Raw genomic sequence first — 18,670 nt, forward strand, 5'->3', positions numbered from 1 at the left:
CGGAGGTGAGCCCGAGCCAAGTCTCAAACGATATCTAGTGCGAGCTGCCACTCAATAGGCGCTCGGCGTTTTGTTTGAGATGGAGAGAGTTTAGGCGTGAATTACGGTCGTTGACGACAGTGGTACGACCCAATGGATATCTGGATATCTACAGGATTCCTAAGACGCCGCGGAAGAATAGTTACGCTTGAGCGAAAATTACGGAAGCTACAACGTGGCCGAATAAAAGTAAACGGCGTTCTTCTAGAAGACTTGCGTTGATCAATGAACGGCGAGAGAACTCCTTGACAATCCACGTTCCAGCATCGTTTCGAATCTCCAGGTTCTCTGATTTCGAATCTCCAGTTTCCCTGATCTCGAATCTCCAGTAATCGCTTCTGATCTCCAGTTCCGGGATTTGACTCCATGCACTGAAAGTCGAGAGCCGGCGCCAGCCCAGTCGCATTAAGGACTTCATCGAGTCTCACTAGTCGCAAATACAAGGTCTCACTACGGCCCGCAATACGACGAAGAAAAAAATCACGGAGAAGTCGTTCAACCCGCCTCTGCCATAACGCCCGGTGATGTATTCGACTTGAGTTTGAAACTGCTATTGTTTGATATCTATTCCATGTCGATTATTCCATGTTTGATATCTAGGTCGGAGTTTTCTTAACCATAGATCGATTTTAGTAAGGGAAGTAAATCCATGTTTGATTGGAATTGAGGTTAGATTCATATACCTTGACTCTAGATTATTTCTTATGCCATGAAATAGATTACATGCAAAAACGAGCCAGTCCTGTAATAGGATAGCTTTGTCTATATCATAGGGAGTGCTGAATTTCTACATGCGTTGTCATTTTACCCTCCGTGTTAACTTTGTCAAAGCTAGTCGAGAACTTACTTACATACGCGCCTATGTAAGCCACTGGGCAACAACCTGATCAACGATAAATAATGAAAATCTGGAACCATTAACTAACGAAAAGTTGAAAGAGAAATAACTTCGATCGATCGACGTCGAGAAAACGATCAAATATATAAAATTCTCAACAATTACAACTCCCCAATCTATTCACACCGCGATGTACTTAATTGTTAACACTTTTAATTTTTTAAGATATAGTCGTTGTACATGCGATATATAATCATATGTCTGTCTACGACTTCTTTAATACTGAGTGAGATAATTTATATAAAAACAGCGTAGAGATTATATTGCATTAACGTAAATCAGCAATTTGCTTGTGACACATCAACAAAATGAACATTTGCAACGTTCATCAAAAGCTAAAGTGATGAGCAAAAATGAGCGCAATTAAATGAACCCTTACGATGGCAGCTAAGATATAATTAAACCATTAATTTGACAGATGACAGTTACGTGGTAATGTGGTCGTAGCAGAAACCCGTGTATCTATTCGCGTAACTTCCAATGAATAAGAAAGTATTTTACTTACAAGATAAGTGAGCAAATGAAGTGACAAATACTTAGTTTAGAAGCAAACGTCACTAACGTTTATTAAGTTATTTCTACTTTATGCGGTCTCGTCGCCTAATTCAGAAACTTACCTAGACGTTGATTCATTCAAAATCAGCCCGTTCGTTAATTTTAACCAACGTTTTTAAGCCATGCTAACTTCAAAATCTTAAACATCATAGCTCGTCTCTAAAAAATTTCCACGTTATTAACAGTCATAATAAGCTAGAAAAATTGGCACACATACATTTTGTTGTTACCGTGTCTGTCAATCAATTTAATTGATGACTGCTAGCATTATATTTTGAGAGAGCGAACATATAAACCCAAAATTTGATACAACAGTATTTTAATATAACAGGATTGGCATATAATCTCTTGTAATAACATCTGTTCATCCATTAGTATAGGAACGGCGTCAGAGCTACTGCTGAATTTCTAGCTTTAAATTTGATTTTCCGATCAGGTCATTGACGTTTACTTAAGAACTCGTCAGTTCTTTAATTAATAATAGCTGTAGAAGCAGCAGGAAGTCCATTATTGAGTACGGCGTTAGTGTAAGGAATGAATCGGCACCCTAACTTTTGAATCTAACCTCACAGGATTTAGTTTTCAACTCATGTTACGACGAGTCAATGGCCTTTTTGCTTTAGAGCTTTAATGTTCTTCTTCACAGGTAATTTAATTATAGCGACTGGAAGCGTCATATCCTCGGTGAGCGTGATCAGTGCCCACTGACGTCCACGCAATGGTGTTGAAGCTGGTGTTGCCCTCAAGTGGATTTATTTTATAACAATTTCAGCTTATTCCAGCATACCATTTCCAACACGACACACCAATGATGATGCAGCAAAGTACGAGGTCAATGCCCAGTTGGTACTTGAACTCTTACTCTTAGTACTGATTAGGCTACTTCGAGAACCTGCATAATGAGTAACTGACGAGGCAAACTGACGTAATTAGTAAGTAAAAGTAACAATAATTTCCTCGAGACTCTCATTTTATGTCTTAACTCCATGTAGAAAAAATTTCAAAACGCCACCAAGCAGGAATTTTACTTTATTAATTCGCACTTCTCCACCCAACACTTTTTCCTCTTGCAACGAAAAGTCGCCGTACGAGTCGTGACCTTGTGTGTTTATTCTCTTTATTAAACTTCCTGGGCTGTGGTTATTAAAATTCAAAACCAAGCAAGCAGGAATTAACATCTGTGTAAGAAGAAGGTATAGGGTCAATAGCAGTGCTTGATGCGAGCACATGCTTGAACAACTGATTCTTGAACACAATGAACAGCCTTCCTTATCGTTAAAAACACTCAGTCGCCTCAAAATAAGGTCCATGCAAGTGTGTGTTTTTATATTGCTTCTTTTAATTGGACAGCAATCGACGCACAATTTGGCAATAGTGGCGTATGAAAAAGTTAGTTTTGTTATATATCGATCTTACATGAACGCTTGTGAGGCATAGGCTCCTCTAATAACATTTTCATTATACATATATAGTTTATAAAATAAGTGTCGTGCAAAGAATATTGAGCCTTGTAATTAGATGGGCCCATCATCCTTCATTATTTATGAAGCTTTATCATTTAGAATTTTAATGTGCAAATTGTTCATTGTTCATTGCACGTTGATCTTTACAGAATTCGAGTAAACAAACTCGGATGGATCGATGCTGAAAGCATCCAATTTCGTGGGTTTGGTATTGCTTTTCGACCCAGCATGGATCCTGCCGACATGGGCACCCGAGCTCATTTCGGCGGGTACGCAGCCGTGCACCACGAAATTTGTGCACCAATCAGCCTTGAAAGGAACGCCTAGCATATTTCCGGATGACCACCAATCAGCCGCGGATTAAGCCATCCCTCGGTAACCAGCCCGTGACATCATCTTGTTTTAAATATTAGGAGCTTTGCGCCAACACATTCTGAAGCGAATAGTCCAGAGAGTAATGATTATGCACCACTGAACGTTGCATCGAATCATCACTTCATACCCTGACTTTAGCTCGAACTGTAACTTGCGGACAACGGACTGCGACCAACCAGCCTAGGTCGCCAGTGGAACTGCACATGGTTGCATAGGCGAGTGGGATCGTAACACGTTTCACAGTATCAACTTCAATTCAAGTGCAAAATACTGCCTAAAGTAAGTTATTACTTTAATATTGACAGTAACTAGAAAGCGAGGAACTAAAAAACAGCTTTGGTAATGTTATCGAAACAGATGAAGTGTTGATTCGAGAGAGCACTAGGTCGCCAATTCGGAAAACGGATTCAAAATTAATGTTATGAACAGCATTGCTGCTCGACTGTTGTGATTTGCCATTAGTATTTTCCCTTCTAATTTCCTATTTTCATTTCATTAATTACACGTGGTATAATTTAACCTATTTGAATGGTGATTCTGTATTCCCAGAGGTCCGAATATAGTATAGAAACGAAAATAAGTAATCTTGGATTGATACCTAGCATTGAAGTTCTGAGTTTCGTCTGAATTTCGATTCTTTGACTCTGACTCTCGCTTTACCCTGGCGACATGGGCGCTGGCGAACATTTCGACGTCGTTGATTATGGCATGCTGGCTTTCACGATGCTGGCTTCTGTGGCCATCGGAGTTTATCACGGCATCAAAGGCAACAAAACTGCCGTTGATTTCTCCATGGGGAGCCGCTCCATGGCACCATTCCCTGTGTCTCTGTCTCTACTTGCAACGTTCCTCTCAGCTAATTCAATTCTCGGTAGTGAATAATATATACTTGCCGATGAAAAGTTTCTGTTCCTGGTTTTGTTTTTCTCTTGCTAGCTCCTATCCAAAATGTTTTGTATTTATTACATATACGCATGCTAAATTTCATCGTGTTTGAATTTACTCTGCTTCAACTTGAAATTAAACTATAACGTCATAGAAAAAACCAGTGCCCACTGCTGAAGCACATCGAGGTGCGGTGGAGCTACATCTGATATAAAAATCGGACCCAAACGGAATACAAATTAAACTAATCCTATCATCTGAAAAATATACAGTAAAATTCGTCATTATATCTGTACTGTCTATTAAACTTATAGTTTTTTCCTTCGCGATTTTTGTCTCTTGAGCGATTTGATATTTTCAATCCAAAACACATACTGTAGTTTTAGATTTGCAAAACATGTGCCTCTGGGCAATGAAACTGTAATTTAAACGACATAAGATGTTTATTGTTGGATTGCAGGTTACTCAGGAGAAGTGTACGCCCATGGCAGCGTGCTCGCTTGGTCGATACTTGGCACGGCTTTGGCCATCGTCTTCGCTGGAGAGGTCGTTTTGCCGGTCCTGCATCCGCTGAAACTCGTCAGCCCGAATCAGGTTGAGAAAACTTATGTTCATTGAAATTATCAGTAGTTCAAATACTTGTTTCAATGCAGGTTTCAAGTCAGTCAACGAGAAGTTTTGTTGCGGAATGTCACGACGAGCGACAAAAGTGAGTTCACTCCTTTGTATTTTGGCCCGCAACGGCAAGAGAAAAATTTTAAATTTTCTTCAATAGTCATTTTAAATGTCTATCAGTTTCTGGATGCAATGGATGCACCCTGTCTATAGTTTTCTGCAACTTCATTAGAATTGAATTGATGGTTACAAAATTGACATGTAGATCATCTTTAAGGTGAAGCAACAAGCCGCTATAAAAAATTCTATTCTCGTTGTCAGTTGGTTAAAGATTTAATCTGCACTCGATATTCTTCTACTACCTGAGAGAATCCGACCACGCTTGACAATAAGGAAACGATTCAAATATATATGCACGAATAAGTTACATAATTATCTAGCCTGCTGCAAAAATACTCTGAAATGTAAGCAGTCGTAAACGTTTTTGTGATTCTGGAATGCAAGTTAATTGAAAGGTGTTGGCAGTATCTGGAGATGAGGTTTGGCTCGGTGTGGTTACGGCGGTTGTCTATGACCAAATCTCTGGTGAGCGTCATGGTGCTGTTGGGCCTCGCTCTGTACGCCCCCACGCTGGCCCTAGCCGCTGTCACTCCCCTCTCGTCCACCACCTTCATCTGGATAATGGGGGTTGTGGTCACCATCTACTCCTCATTCGTAAGTTGGAATCAACTCGTATCACTCGTAAGAAAACAATGTAACAAAGAGAACTAACCCAACTCCAGGTAAAAGCCTCATTCCAAATAAATTACTAAACATCTTTCAACCTGACCCACTTGTCATTACTATGAGCTCTGAACAACGATGGATCACAATAGATCCCACCAGTGTGGCTTCACGTATCGACTACATTAACTCAATCAACCTAAGCACTAGCATCGCCCATGGAAGCATTACATCTCCAGATAGAGCTCTCTAAAAATAATCACTCCATCATATCATGTATCTCAATCAAAGACACGACTTCTGTCAATCTAACTCGTCAAAGGCACGATTTCTGTCAATTCTCTCGCATCAAAACGAAGCTCACCACACAAAACATGCTAAACAATAGATCAATAATAAAAGAAATAAAAACTAAAGAACAATACCACTAACTTCAAAATAATCAATATTAATCTAAAAAAGCAAGCAAAATCTTTATTGACGAAGAGTATTACCCCTTACGCAAACAAAGAGCACAATTCTGCATCTGGATACGACAACACACATCTGTATCATGCATCTGTCTTACAACACTTACAACACACAAATCACTTCACGTCAGAACATAACCCAATCAAGCCAACCGAAAGTTCACTGCTTCGTCAACCTTCCTCATCACCTAAATTGCACGTACAGTTTATAAATGGCCCTCGTCTGATCATCATTAGTCTATTCAACCATACCTTTACACTAGGTCTACTCAACCAAACCCTAACACACTATCGCCGATATCGAGACTTCAAAGCAAGAACTCACATTCTTAACGATTCTTAACAATCTTTCACAGGCATACTCGTAACATCTGACTCTAAACTTAAATGAAATAACCTGCGATTTTAGACCAACTCGTAGCTACCCGTGGTACTTTTGTGGTTTATCTTTTGATGCCTGTGCTCTCCCTAAACCTTTCAAATTAGCGGCCATCAATTCGTAAGTGCGGGTCACTAGGATAATGTAACTTTTTCTTTCCGTGCATTTGTCTCTACAATTCATTTATATAGGACTTCAATAACCACTCACCTTTGTTCTGGCTCCCTCCCCTCCCCTCGCCCTCATGCCAATAGACAACACGATTTTAGGAAACACTGAGGGACAGAAACAGCATTAGCAAATTTCATGAAATCTTGCCACAGATGAGAGCTGTACTCTGTTTGGCTGATGCCTAGTGCCTTTTAAAGTCGGTAGCTCAAGCCAAAATTTTTGTTGTTGTGGTGCCACGAGGAAAGAGTGGAAAAGAACAAGAGGTGACTCAGAGTGTGGCCAGAAAGAGGAAGGAAAAATGGAAAAGACAGCAGGAGATGAAAAAAACGCATAGCGCATGATTTGGTCCGTTATAGGTGGTTGGGGTTGTCTGGGATTAGGGGAGAGGTTGGGAACCCGCCGGGGCCTGGATGGTTTAGTAAAGTGGATGATGGGAGGGTTGTGGTTCTCTATTTACATATATACATGCGTTCTCGCTTCTTATTCTTTGGTTTTTATTTTTTATATACTTTATGTATTTTCTCAATGAATATGATGAATAACGGGGGGATTATGCTGATGACGATTGAGGATGATGAAGATGAAGGCGGTGGGCGAGTCGCTCGAGACTCGGAGGAAGGTAGAGGGTTGGTTGGCTGGTATGTTTGGTCTAGGTTTTCGGTCACGTCTTTCCTGCACGTCGCTCTCGGTGAGTTGCGTCAGTCCGTCAGTGTGATGGTGTCGTGAATTATTAGTGTTGTGTTGTTTTGGGACCAGCCTCACCCGAACGTGATTAGAACAACTCTCTCCGGGTGTAGCATAGTCCGCTGTGTGTTGATTTGCACATGGGTGGAGGTGGGAGACCTAGTGCATGTAATTTGGAGCTTTTAAATAACCGGTGCTGCCTCGCGATGGCGTTCGGAGGGAATGTGATTTGATTGAAGAGTTGGGGATGATATGTTTTTATAGTGGACCGTGCTTGCTGGTGGAGGACTGTGTTGGAATGTCGCATTTTTCGTGTAGCGTTTGGGAGGATATGAAGTCTGACCAGTGCGCGTTTGTGATAAATCAGAGGGCTTTGTTTTGAACTATCTGCAGTTTGGATATGGATGATTTTGATTGAGTGTGTAGTGGTATCGTGGGGTAAATGAGGGATGATCTGACAAAGGAGATGTGGTATAAAGGGCGTTTTATGTTGGTGGGAGGTGGTAGAATCTGTGTATTTTCTGGAGATTGGTGGGGCCATTGCTCTTCTTATTGCAATTTGGGAGCTGATGCCGTGTGTAGAGAAGTGTAGACCTAAAACTGTTCCTTTGTTCGTGTAGGGGTAGTGGGTGTCGTCTATGAAGGTGTCGGAGGTGTTTTGTCTACTGATGGGGTATGATATTAAATTTATTTGTGCTTGTTCTAACGAGCCATTTGGTTTTGTATGTGTTGATCTGTTGTATAGCGTGTTGTGTTTGTACTGCTGCGTGGTAGTGTGGGTAAGGCCCTGCGGTTATTTGTGTTATGTCATCTGCAAAAGCTATGGATTCTGTGTTGGGTAGTGGTGGTGGGAGGTCGTGGGTGTAGAAGCTGTATAGAGTAGGGGAGAGACAAGCCCCGTGTGGGACACCATATGTGGAGTTGTATTGTGGGACCTATTTCGTTACCTATTCTTATGGATACTGTTCTGTCTGCAAGGTAGTCTGATAGTGTTTTGTTGAAGTACGGGTGGAGGTTGGAAGATCTTGTATTGTAGTCCGGTGTGCCAAACCTTGCCAAAGACTTTGAACACATAGCGGAACACTATGTCAGTGGTGTGTTTTGTGCCAACTGTATGGCTAGAGTTTCGTGGAATGTGGATAGCGCTGTGTTTGCCCCACTGTGTTTCATAAAACCGTATTGTCTAGTGTTGTGTATGTTATGAATGGAAAGGTGTTTCGTATAATCTGTTGAGTATTTTAGTCAAAAGCTTCCCGTGGATGTCTAGTAGTAAAATTGGTCTGTAGTTTTGGACTTGGTATTGTGAAGTGTCGGGTTTGGGAAGGAATATCATGATGGCGTGTTTAAGTGAGTCAGGAAAGTAACCAGCGGAGATTGAGTGATTGAATACGTATAGAAGGTAATGTAACATGTTTTTGGGTAGGCGCTTGAGTTGGAGGGTTGTGATGCCAGTGGGACCGGGTGCTTTCTGTTTAAATGTTGTTATTGTGCTTTGTAATTCTTTGATGGCGATGGGTGGGAAGTGTACTGAGTAGAGTCATGTAAGGTCGCCGGTATTGTATGGATATATGAGGTGTATACTGTTGTTGACTTGGTCTTGTATGGTGTGAATGCGTTCAGTGTCAGTAGGTTTGATTCCGGGAATGATGCGGTGTGTTAGCGTTATAGTGGGGATTGAAGTGCCGGTTGCGTCTTGTATGTGTTTTGTCCAGTTGTCTAAATGTGTATCAATTTCTTCTGAAGTAGGGTTTGTTTGTGTGGGGGATGTGTACTGGGATTGTGTTTGTTTGTACTGGGTCCAGTTGGCACCATGAAAGGATTTGCTGGGGCGAATGAGAATTTGTATGGGGTTAGCAGAATCTGTGGCTATTGGAATGTGGTCTGACGGTGTAATGGGTCCTGGTTGTAGATGTGTGTTGTGGAATGCTTTGTTGTTGATTAAGATTATGCCTGGTGATGTTGTGCTGTTGTCTGTGATGAGGGTTGGGAAGTATGGGTCAATGTGGGTGCACTTGTGTCGGGTTATGAGTCAGTGTGATTGTTTGACTATGTGATTCTAGAAATAGTTCCCTAGTGTTATCTGTCTTGCGTTTAGGTCTGCGAGGAGGTATACGGAATGGGACCTATTTAAAAGAGTGTGGAAGTCAATGTAGAGTTTATGTAGCCTGTTCGGGGTGGGATGTATGTCATTCCTATTGTGATGGGTCCTTGTTGGGTATCAATTGTGATTGCTAGCATATCTGTATAGAAGATATCGTGTAGTTTGTATGGAAAGTGGCGTTTGATTGCGATGGCAGCCCCGGAGTGAATTGTGGTATCTTTGTTGCAGCTATGGACGTTGGTGTTGAATACTTCAAGTAATGGAGTGTAATGGAGTGATCGTTGTCTGTAATGGAGTAATCGTTGTTTAGTACTATGTCAGGGTCTATGTGGTTGTAGATGTTTGCATGACGGTTGGGGGCCACTGCCTATCGCCCTCTGGGACAAGCCCATCGGGTTAAAGGCAGAAATGCCCCCTGGGGGAGGGGCATGAGGGTATGGGAAAGGGGGAGCGAAAGCACAGGTATATGATGAGATTGCATTCGTATGTACAAAAGAAAGGTAGAGACAGATGCGAAAAAGTAAAGTCACTAATTCCTAGTGACACTCACGACAAGAAAGCTGCTAATCCAAAGTTTGGAGGCTGTTGGTCTGCGGCTTCAAAAGAGCACAAGGCGATCACCACACTAGTTGCCACGAGGAGCCTAGCCAAAAGATAACGCGTTCCTATAACATTTTGATGCTCAGGGCGGCCTGAAGGCGGTAGTGTGGGCAGACGCGTTCCAGATGTTGCTGATGACTGCAGGAGTGTTGCTGGTGACGGTCATGTCTTGCGTAGAGGTGGGCGGTGTCCAAAAAGTCTGGCAAGTCGCCTACCTAGGAGGAAGAACTGAAGGACTCGAGTGAGTGAACTCTTTGAACATTTTATTCTGTAAAAACTTCTTTTGTAATATATTTAATCAATATTCTCCAAGGCTTGTTTCTATTTGCCATGATCGTGGGTATAAAAGGCTTATGCTACTTCTCTATTAGAGATATCTTCGGCCACAAAATTGTTGCATGGTTTCGCTTCCATTAGAATTTGGGAAAGGTTCATATATCATTAGGTGTCTACATTACTGCTTGCTATCGCCTAGAAATTGTGATATCAAGAACTTATCATGTCGATCATACCCCGAAGAAAAGCGGCAACAAACGATCAGCGTAAATATAGCATAATTTCACATATTGAGTTCCACATAATCTAAACTATTCTTTTCGAGCAACTTTTTATATGGATTGATCGTTTTCAACAATCTTCGTTTCAAACGTCTCATGTGTAACGATAGAAATAAGAATTCTCACTATTGAAGCGCCCTCTCATTCCAGATATCGAGATTTTATCTCGACCAAGCATTTTCTCATTTCCACAGCATAAGCACAGACCCGAGGGTTCGCCACACAGTCTGGAACGTAATCCTGATGACGCTGGTGAACTGGGGCAGTCACTACAGTGTCTCGCAGGCCAACTACCAGCGCGTCAGCTCGGTGGCCACACTGTCGCAGGCCAAAAGGTGTGGTGGAATGACGACGAAATTGATCACAATCAAGGTACCATAGTATCAGATCAGTGGCCACTCGTTTACAGGCCAAGACGTGAGGTGGCATGACGCCGAAACTCGTCATTATCTAGTTACCAGCGCGTCAGCTCGGTGGCCACACAGTCACAGGCCAAAAGGTGTGGTGGAATGACGACGAAATTGATCACAATCAAGGTAACATAGTATCAGATCAGTGGCCACTCGTTTACAGGCCAAGACGTGAGGTGGCATGACGCCGAAACTCGTCATTATCTAGTTAACAGCGCGTCAGCTCGGTGGCCACACAGTCACAGGCCAAAAGGTGAGGTGGCGTAAAGCTGAAACCTATTATAATTCCGCCATCAGCGCGTAAGAACAGTGGCCACGCTGTCACAGGCCAAGAAGTGAAGTAGCACTGCATCTTACTCTCAGCACGTAAGCCATTAGAATAGTCTCTTACTTAGTTTAATTAAGTTTAAGTCTGGCTAGGTGACCAGCCCATCAGAGGTTAAAAGGTGAGGCAGTCTGCGTCTCCAAAGCGTTAGTCTAGCAAGCCAGCTCACGAAGATTATGATCGGTGGAAATTTCAATGGTGAAAACCCATCACAATCTGAGTATCAGCGCAACAGCTCAATGATGAACTTCGGCTACTTACCAGTGAACGAAACGATCATGACAACATACAGAGATTCAGATTAGTGGCTAGTCCCTCGCCTGCTGGAAGGTGAGCCAGTCAAGCTTTACGAATTTGCAAAATGAATGTCAATCTATCGTCAAATAAGTAAGATAAGATGGGAAAATAGTAAAATGCGTACCTGGAAGAACCATATGGCTTGTTACCAGCTTATCGTTACCTCTCATTACTCTGAAAAAAAAGGAGAAGAAAGTTTATTCTCAAAAATAAATTAGTTAATTCGTTTGAAAGTGTCTAATTGTCTACATTTGACGTGCGTAAACTCAGGTTTGGAGTGTGATGGGCAGAGTGTTGTACTATAATGTGGTTGGCATGACTCTCTTCATGTTGCTGGTGTTCTTCATGGGCCTCGGCGTCTACGCGGTCTACGCAGATTGCGATCCTTTTGCTCGGGGCTTCATCTTCAGCAAGGTAGTTTAAATGCAATAAATTATTTATAGGGCGAGTCATTTCAATAATTAAGTGAAGTTATATATATACTCAGTCTAAGCAATTATTGATACAAGCTTGAATCCAGTTTAAAATTAAAACCATTTGTTATAGAAGCGTGAAAAAATAATTATGTCAAAATATTTAGAGAAACCGCCAATCACTCCGATTAGGAAACAAGAAGTATTTCTTTACTTTCCATTACAGGATCAAATTTCAGTTTATTTTGTGAAGGACAAATTGAATAACCTTACTGGAGTTCCGGGCGTCTTTGTGGCTGCTCTTCTCAGCGCTGCTCTGAGGTAGGCTTATGTCCATTATTTAGACCTCCGATTTCGAACCTTTTTGTGATTAAATGCAACTTGGAGATCCCCTGTTGTAGCAGTGCACTGTAGCGAGCCACTAATGATCAAAATTAGGCACTGTGAATATACGGAATATATATGATTACTGTAGGACCAGATGATCTAGTGAATGACGTGCAACAACAGGTGTAAACCGTTGCCAGGTTATCTTGTGGTGAGGCGTAAAAATTCTCGGAATATAAAAATGTTATTGAGAAATCGTTCATGGCCACGAAAATGTTAGCTTAAACCATTGGAAGGTTCTCGCGTTCCGGTACACGTAACACAGGCTTGGAACCACAATCATAATTTCAACCACTGTTCAACCATGTTAGATTTTATTGACCCTTGGAGCATGCAAAATTAACTCCTACGTGCATTTTTAAAATATATGTCTCTCTTAATGAGATCGATAATCATGATGAATTGAGAAATTATTTACCTATGGTATTCCAAGGTTTACCTAATACATTTTTTGCGTAAACAGAATTCTCTGTTCAATACGCCTTTTAAGAAAACCAAAAAAAGGCCGCTTCTGGTTTTACACTTTTATTCTTCGCTTCACCAGCCCGTACCTCATGAAAGCTATACACTTGAGGCTTCCCACTATAAGTTTCGCACTGCCCTTTCTGAACCCGTGGCTGCTGGAAAAGAAGTAATTATCCCGTATATAAACTAATATGTAGTCGCATTAATCCAATGAATTTTTATAGTACGTATTTAAATCATAAATATTTTTTCTCCTAATTCACACTAAGTCAACAGCGCTCCATTTGCAATATTCTTGTAAGTTTTGAAAAATAATACGAACAATCTTTGCGGGTTCCAAAACTTTAATTTCAATTGACACTTGATCGTTCTATTTTTTAGGCAGCTACACGATCAACAATTGCCTTACATGTTTCCCTCCATCTCAGCTCACTGTCATCGGGACTAAATACCCTGGCGACTTTGCTGTGGGGTGACGTGTTTTCGCACACTCCGTGCTTCAGAGGCTGCTCTGACTTTGTGGCGGCCACTGCAAACAAAGTTCTTAGTGAGTTCATTTCCTTTCAACCGATATTTTGAAAATTAAATCTCATGAGCTGAATTACTAAAGGGCAATTGTCTTATCGTTACTCATTTATGATTCCGCTGCTACCAATATACCTTACGATTACGATGTTTTTGTATTTCAGTAAACAAGCTAATAATATTTATTGGCATTATTTAGTAAACTCCTAACTTGAAAACGTTAATTAAATCAGAAACAGGTCTGACAAAAATTTTGGGGTTAAGCAATCTTGTTAAAATCTGACACAACATAAGAGAAAAAAGTCACTAGATTGCTTTAATCGCAGATTCACTAGAAATTTAAAAGCGAAGAAAACACCACAAAAATTTGCATATCTCTTTTGAAAACGTTTCGGAGACCAGCTCTATCGTCAGTTCGATAAATCTAGAACACAGATAAATGCAAAAAATTAGTTTGTAGTTGATAAAAAACAAAGAAGTTGAAAACCTAAATTTACAGACAAAGGGCAGAATAATAAAGTAAGTACCTATCTATTCACAATTTCTAATGGATAAGAACTATAGGCAGCATTATAAAGTAAGTACCTATCTATTCACAATTTCTAATGGATAAGAACTATAGGCAGCATTTAAACTAGGCTTCTCTTTAAAAATGTACAATGATTCCAAAATACGCAAATCGGAAGCACCAGAACTACGAGCTAAAACCTTAAAGTCTGTGTCGGACACTGGAACGTTGCAGTGTTCGGCGTGAGTGCGCACAGCCGAATGAGGAGGGCGCGATAGTAACTGCTCAGTCCTATAACTCCTCCCTCTATGCTCAGCGACCCTAGTGTAAAAGTTGCGTGCCGTCATCCCAACGTACGCAAATGCACATCGTGCACAACTAAATTTATAAACTAGGGACGATCGCATATGAGAAGGAAGGATATCTTTGTACCTAAAAACGAACCTATTTTGAAGTTATTCACCAGTAAGATACGAAGATTGATATCCGGGAAGTATTTCATAAACAAAACTTTTAATTCTCTTGACATAACTTCGGACGCATGGCCGAAGTATGGAAGAGAACAGTAAACGACGCTTCTACTATCAGGTTCTGGAACAACTTCACTGTATCGCTTAGACATGAATTTCTTAATCTGGGTAAACACCAAGCCAGAAGGAAATCCATTAAGCGAGAAGATATTGCGCAAAAATTCAAATTCAGAATGCATGGAATGGAAAGTCGAGCATATACGAAAGCCGCGGTGTAATAGTGTTTGAAGCCCGTTTAACTTGAATCTAAAAGAACAAAAACTAAAAAAGCTGGTGCTTAGGCCGGTGAAAGTTGGTTTTCTGTAAACAGATATTTGAAAACGGCCATTAGATTTAGTAATATTGCAGTCTAGAAAGGACAAACTATTGTTCGATTCAAGTTCCATGGTAAATTTAATAGAATTATGTTGCAAGTTTAGTTAATCAAAGAAAAGTTTTACATGAGAAGGATGCTTGAAAATAAGAAAGGTGTCATCGACGTATCTGTTATAAAAAAATTGACTTAAAATCAGGAGGACAATTGGTCAGCCATGAAACCTCGTGAAAACACATAAAAATATTCGCAAAGGTTGGGCCGAGGGGAAGACCCATGCCCAAACCGTCAATCTGTTTGTAAAATTTACCAGCAAATATGAAAATTGAATTTAGAACTGATAATTCTAGCAGGGATTTAAGATAATTGCGGTTCAAACCAATAACTGTATCATGAATATCCTTAAACAGAGTACTTAGACAGATCTCTATAGTTTCAAAAAGCGGTATATTTGTAAATAAATTTTCTACGTCAAAAGAGGCCATTGTTAAGCCCTGAACATCAGTAAAATCTTTCAAGCGGTCAACAAGTTGTAAGACAGTTTAAGACAGGAACTTTTAGGTACAAAGATATCCTTCCTTCTCATATGCGATCGTCCCTAGTTTATAAATTTAGTTGTGCACGATGTGCATCTGCGTACGTTGGGATGACGGCACGCAACTTTTACACTAGGGTCGCTGAGCATAGAGGGAGGAGTTATAGGACTGGGCAGTTACTATCGCGCCCTCCTCATTCGGCTGTGCGCACTCACGCCGAACAGTGCAACGTTCCCGTGTCCGACACAGACTTTAAGGTTTTAGCTTATAGTTCTGGTGCTTCCGATTTGCGTATTTTTTAATCATTGTATATTTTTGAAGAGAAGCCTAGTTTAAATGCTGCCTATAGTTTCTTATCCATTAGAAATTGTGAATAGATAGGTACTTACTTTATTATTCTGCCCTTTGTCTGTAAATTTAGGTTTTTAACTTCTGTGTTTTTATTAACTCAAAACTAATTTTATGCATTTATCTGTGTTCTAGATTTATCGAACTGACGATGGAGCTGGTCTCCGAAACGTTTTCAAAAGAGATATGCTAAATTTTTGTGGTGTTTTCTTCGCTTTTAAATTTCTAACATAAGAGAAAATTTCAAACACTGTTGCTTTGTAAGTACAAGATGAGTATATGCAGACTTCATCTGGCGTGATCAGTTTTAACTTATTGTATTTATCATACAGCGGTATTATTGGGAGCCGCCATGATTGGCTTGGCTTTTCTGGCCTCGAAGCTGGGTGGGCTGATCCAGGCAGGTTCCACGGTGGTGGGGGTGATGGCTGGTCCCATCCTGGGCGTCTACTTGCTTGGCTTGATGGTGCCTTTTTGCAACAAGCGGGGTGCCTTTGCTGGTCTCTTGTCCAGCTATGTAAGTGGGAACGCCAGCCATTTTCTAACCGTAATTTAATTTTTTGCTTCATTCCGTCAATATAGGGATTGCCCTGAAGATAATTATTAGGCTATATCTATTGCAATATAGATATGCATTTTAACTAAGAGTCGTTAAAAATGATATGTTTGGATTTTAGTCATTCATGAGTATTTTGAGTACTGAACGGCGTTTTTTTATTACCTCATTATTGAGGTGATATTTGTATTGTCTGCTTATTCGGTGCTGAGGATAAATTCTGTGCTACACACCTTGCCGATTAGTGTGATATTATTTCACGCCGAACGGACGATGCGGAGTGAAAAAATGTTTCAACGTTTATAGGTATCGGCAGGAGAGGTTAGGCTGGAGTAGGGTATGCAAGATGCAGTAAGACCAATGTCCATGCTTGAGTGATAGGTTTTGACATTCGGCATTATGGCTTTGGACACTCCTTCATAGGCTGATGTGCCCTCCAGCGTGTTTACCCAAAAAACGGATTATGAACTCAAGTGTGGAGGTGGGCGAAGCAGGCCTCTGACATGCGCCCCAACAATTCGTAGTTAGTAATGAAAACAGGCTTGATACTTGATTGCACCATAATTCGGAATTTTTGGAAGCCACATTATTGGAAGAAGGGGCTACAAATTCCGTTTAAAGCTGGGCACTGTTTGTCTCCAAACGGTAACCCTTGCGAACTTGCAGCCTATTTTTGACTACGTACGATTTTAACAGATTCTGTGCGTCTGGATCGCAGTGGGAGGCTTCCTGACTAACACTGCCAAGCCGCCGATGTTGCCATTCTCCACAGCGGGCTGTCCCGCCAACTCGACCGTCACCACCTTCATATCCCTCGCTGATGCCAACAAAACTATCATAAATACGCCAGGGTGCGTTGAGCATTTTTTGACATTTCATTAGACATCGGCAGCAAACGGTGACGTTTTTATTATCAGATATGCTGTTCGGTATTAATATTGCTGTGTTGCACTGATCTCATGAAACGGCATTAATGGCTTTTCTCTCTTTTTTATACTTTTTCTGTTTTTCCTGTAGGTACTCACTTAATTAATAAACTGAATGACTGCCTATTGCAGGTCCGCGTTTTCGATTCTATACTCGATATCCTACACCTTCTATCCCTTCATCGGCCTGGTGACATGCCTGATCGTGGGTATTCTCGTCTCTATCATTGCAAGTAAGTATGCATATATTGTTTGATATTGTATACAGAATTTTCTAGACCAACCAACTCTGTCTGCAAGAACCTAATTATCGTAAATTTATCTGCCTGCACGCAGTTCACATGCCTAATGAATTCGTAGAAGAAATTAGCCTCTTGACGTCAACTAATGCCCAGCACTAGGTTACTGGATTGATAGAACTAGCTGGATTCATGCGATCATTAAGGTCAGACTAGAAACTGAATTCGTGTCATACTTTTACGTACCTGAACACAAAAATTTAGAATAGATTGTCCGTTAAATATCTCGAGTGTTTTTGAGGGAGCATAAAGGCTTAGATAGAAGCGGGTAAAACATGATGTTACACAAATTAATCATCATGGCCTGCGTTTGCGTTCAATTCAATGTCAATTCATCCTGGAAACCACAAGTCGTACACTGAGGTCAGACGAGTGTCAAGTCATTCTGATTGAAGGATAGTGGGCATGCAGGTTATTTTATTCTATTATTTTAGAACGTAATGTCAGTAAAGGGAATTTTTTTACTTGATTCGCCAAACTACCCCCACAGCTGCTAGATGATATGTAAACCTGGCTACTGTGCATATGACACAAAATATTTTCAACATAACTCTCGTGTTCGTTCAGTCCATCGTCTTACCAGTATTACTCTCGTTATTGGCAGTTTAACGATCAAAATCAACTTATTTAATTGTAAATAAACTTAATTCGTATTGCGTGGAAATTCGAGGTATTAGTTTCAATACATGTTGCAACTTAAATTTCAAATGACGTTTCACATTAGTAACAAAGTTCTTCAATATTTCGCAATCGACAAAATACAAAGAAAGGTCTAATTATTAACTTTACCTATAACCTTAAATTGAAGTATCAATTTCATAGTTGCCAGGTTTCATTTCATAATTTTCGTTGCCAGGTTACCAAGACCCCCGGACGGTCCCTAGCGAGCTCGTACTCTTCTGCGTGCGACGTTTCACGAAGAAAGAAAGCGATGTCGACAACGGCGTTTCTTGCATACGAATTGAGTCCCTTAAAAACAATATATATTATAGCAAAGAAGATGAATAAACTAGTATACATTGAATTATCGGCCTTTTTTGTTCTCGGATTTGGCCGTGATGGCATGGCCACAACAAGAAATAATGAAAAATTGGATATTATTTCTGATCTACCTTGAAAATAATTATGCATATATTCATATTACGCTAAAATGCCTTAGCACCTTCTCAACGCACTACCAGTTTATAAAGTCCCAATGAGAAGGATTAAATGTACTTCAAAGCATTTTTATAAAACTACTAGAATCTTAGACTCGATTTTACGGATGAATCGTGTTCATATTGTACTGCTGATTACTTAAGTGCTTTAATCATGTAT

At 40.6% G+C, this 18,670-nt stretch overlaps 1 protein-coding gene across 1 annotated transcript; it reads left to right on the top strand.

The window, feature by feature from the left end:
- Nucleotides 1-3,999: 3,999 nt before the first annotated feature.
- Nucleotides 4,000-18,361, top strand: LOC108679968 (sodium-coupled monocarboxylate transporter 2-like). The gene is made up of 12 exons (XM_018168715.1): nt 4,000-4,201; nt 4,676-4,809; nt 5,356-5,544; nt 10,045-10,199; nt 10,710-10,850; nt 11,838-11,961; nt 12,187-12,281; nt 13,241-13,359; nt 15,905-16,089; nt 16,825-16,979; nt 17,187-17,287; nt 18,210-18,361. The coding sequence occupies exons 1-12, from the start codon at nt 4,000-4,002 to the stop codon at nt 18,359-18,361; spliced, it is 1,752 nt and encodes a 583-aa protein (XP_018024204.1).
- The last annotated feature ends 309 nt before the right edge of the window (nt 18,362-18,670 follow it).

This window comes from Hyalella azteca, unplaced genomic scaffold, assembly GCF_000764305.2.
Source record: "Hyalella azteca isolate HAZT.00-mixed unplaced genomic scaffold, Hazt_2.0.2 contig14244, whole genome shotgun sequence".
Taxonomy (NCBI): Eukaryota; Metazoa; Arthropoda; class Malacostraca; order Amphipoda; family Hyalellidae; genus Hyalella; species Hyalella azteca.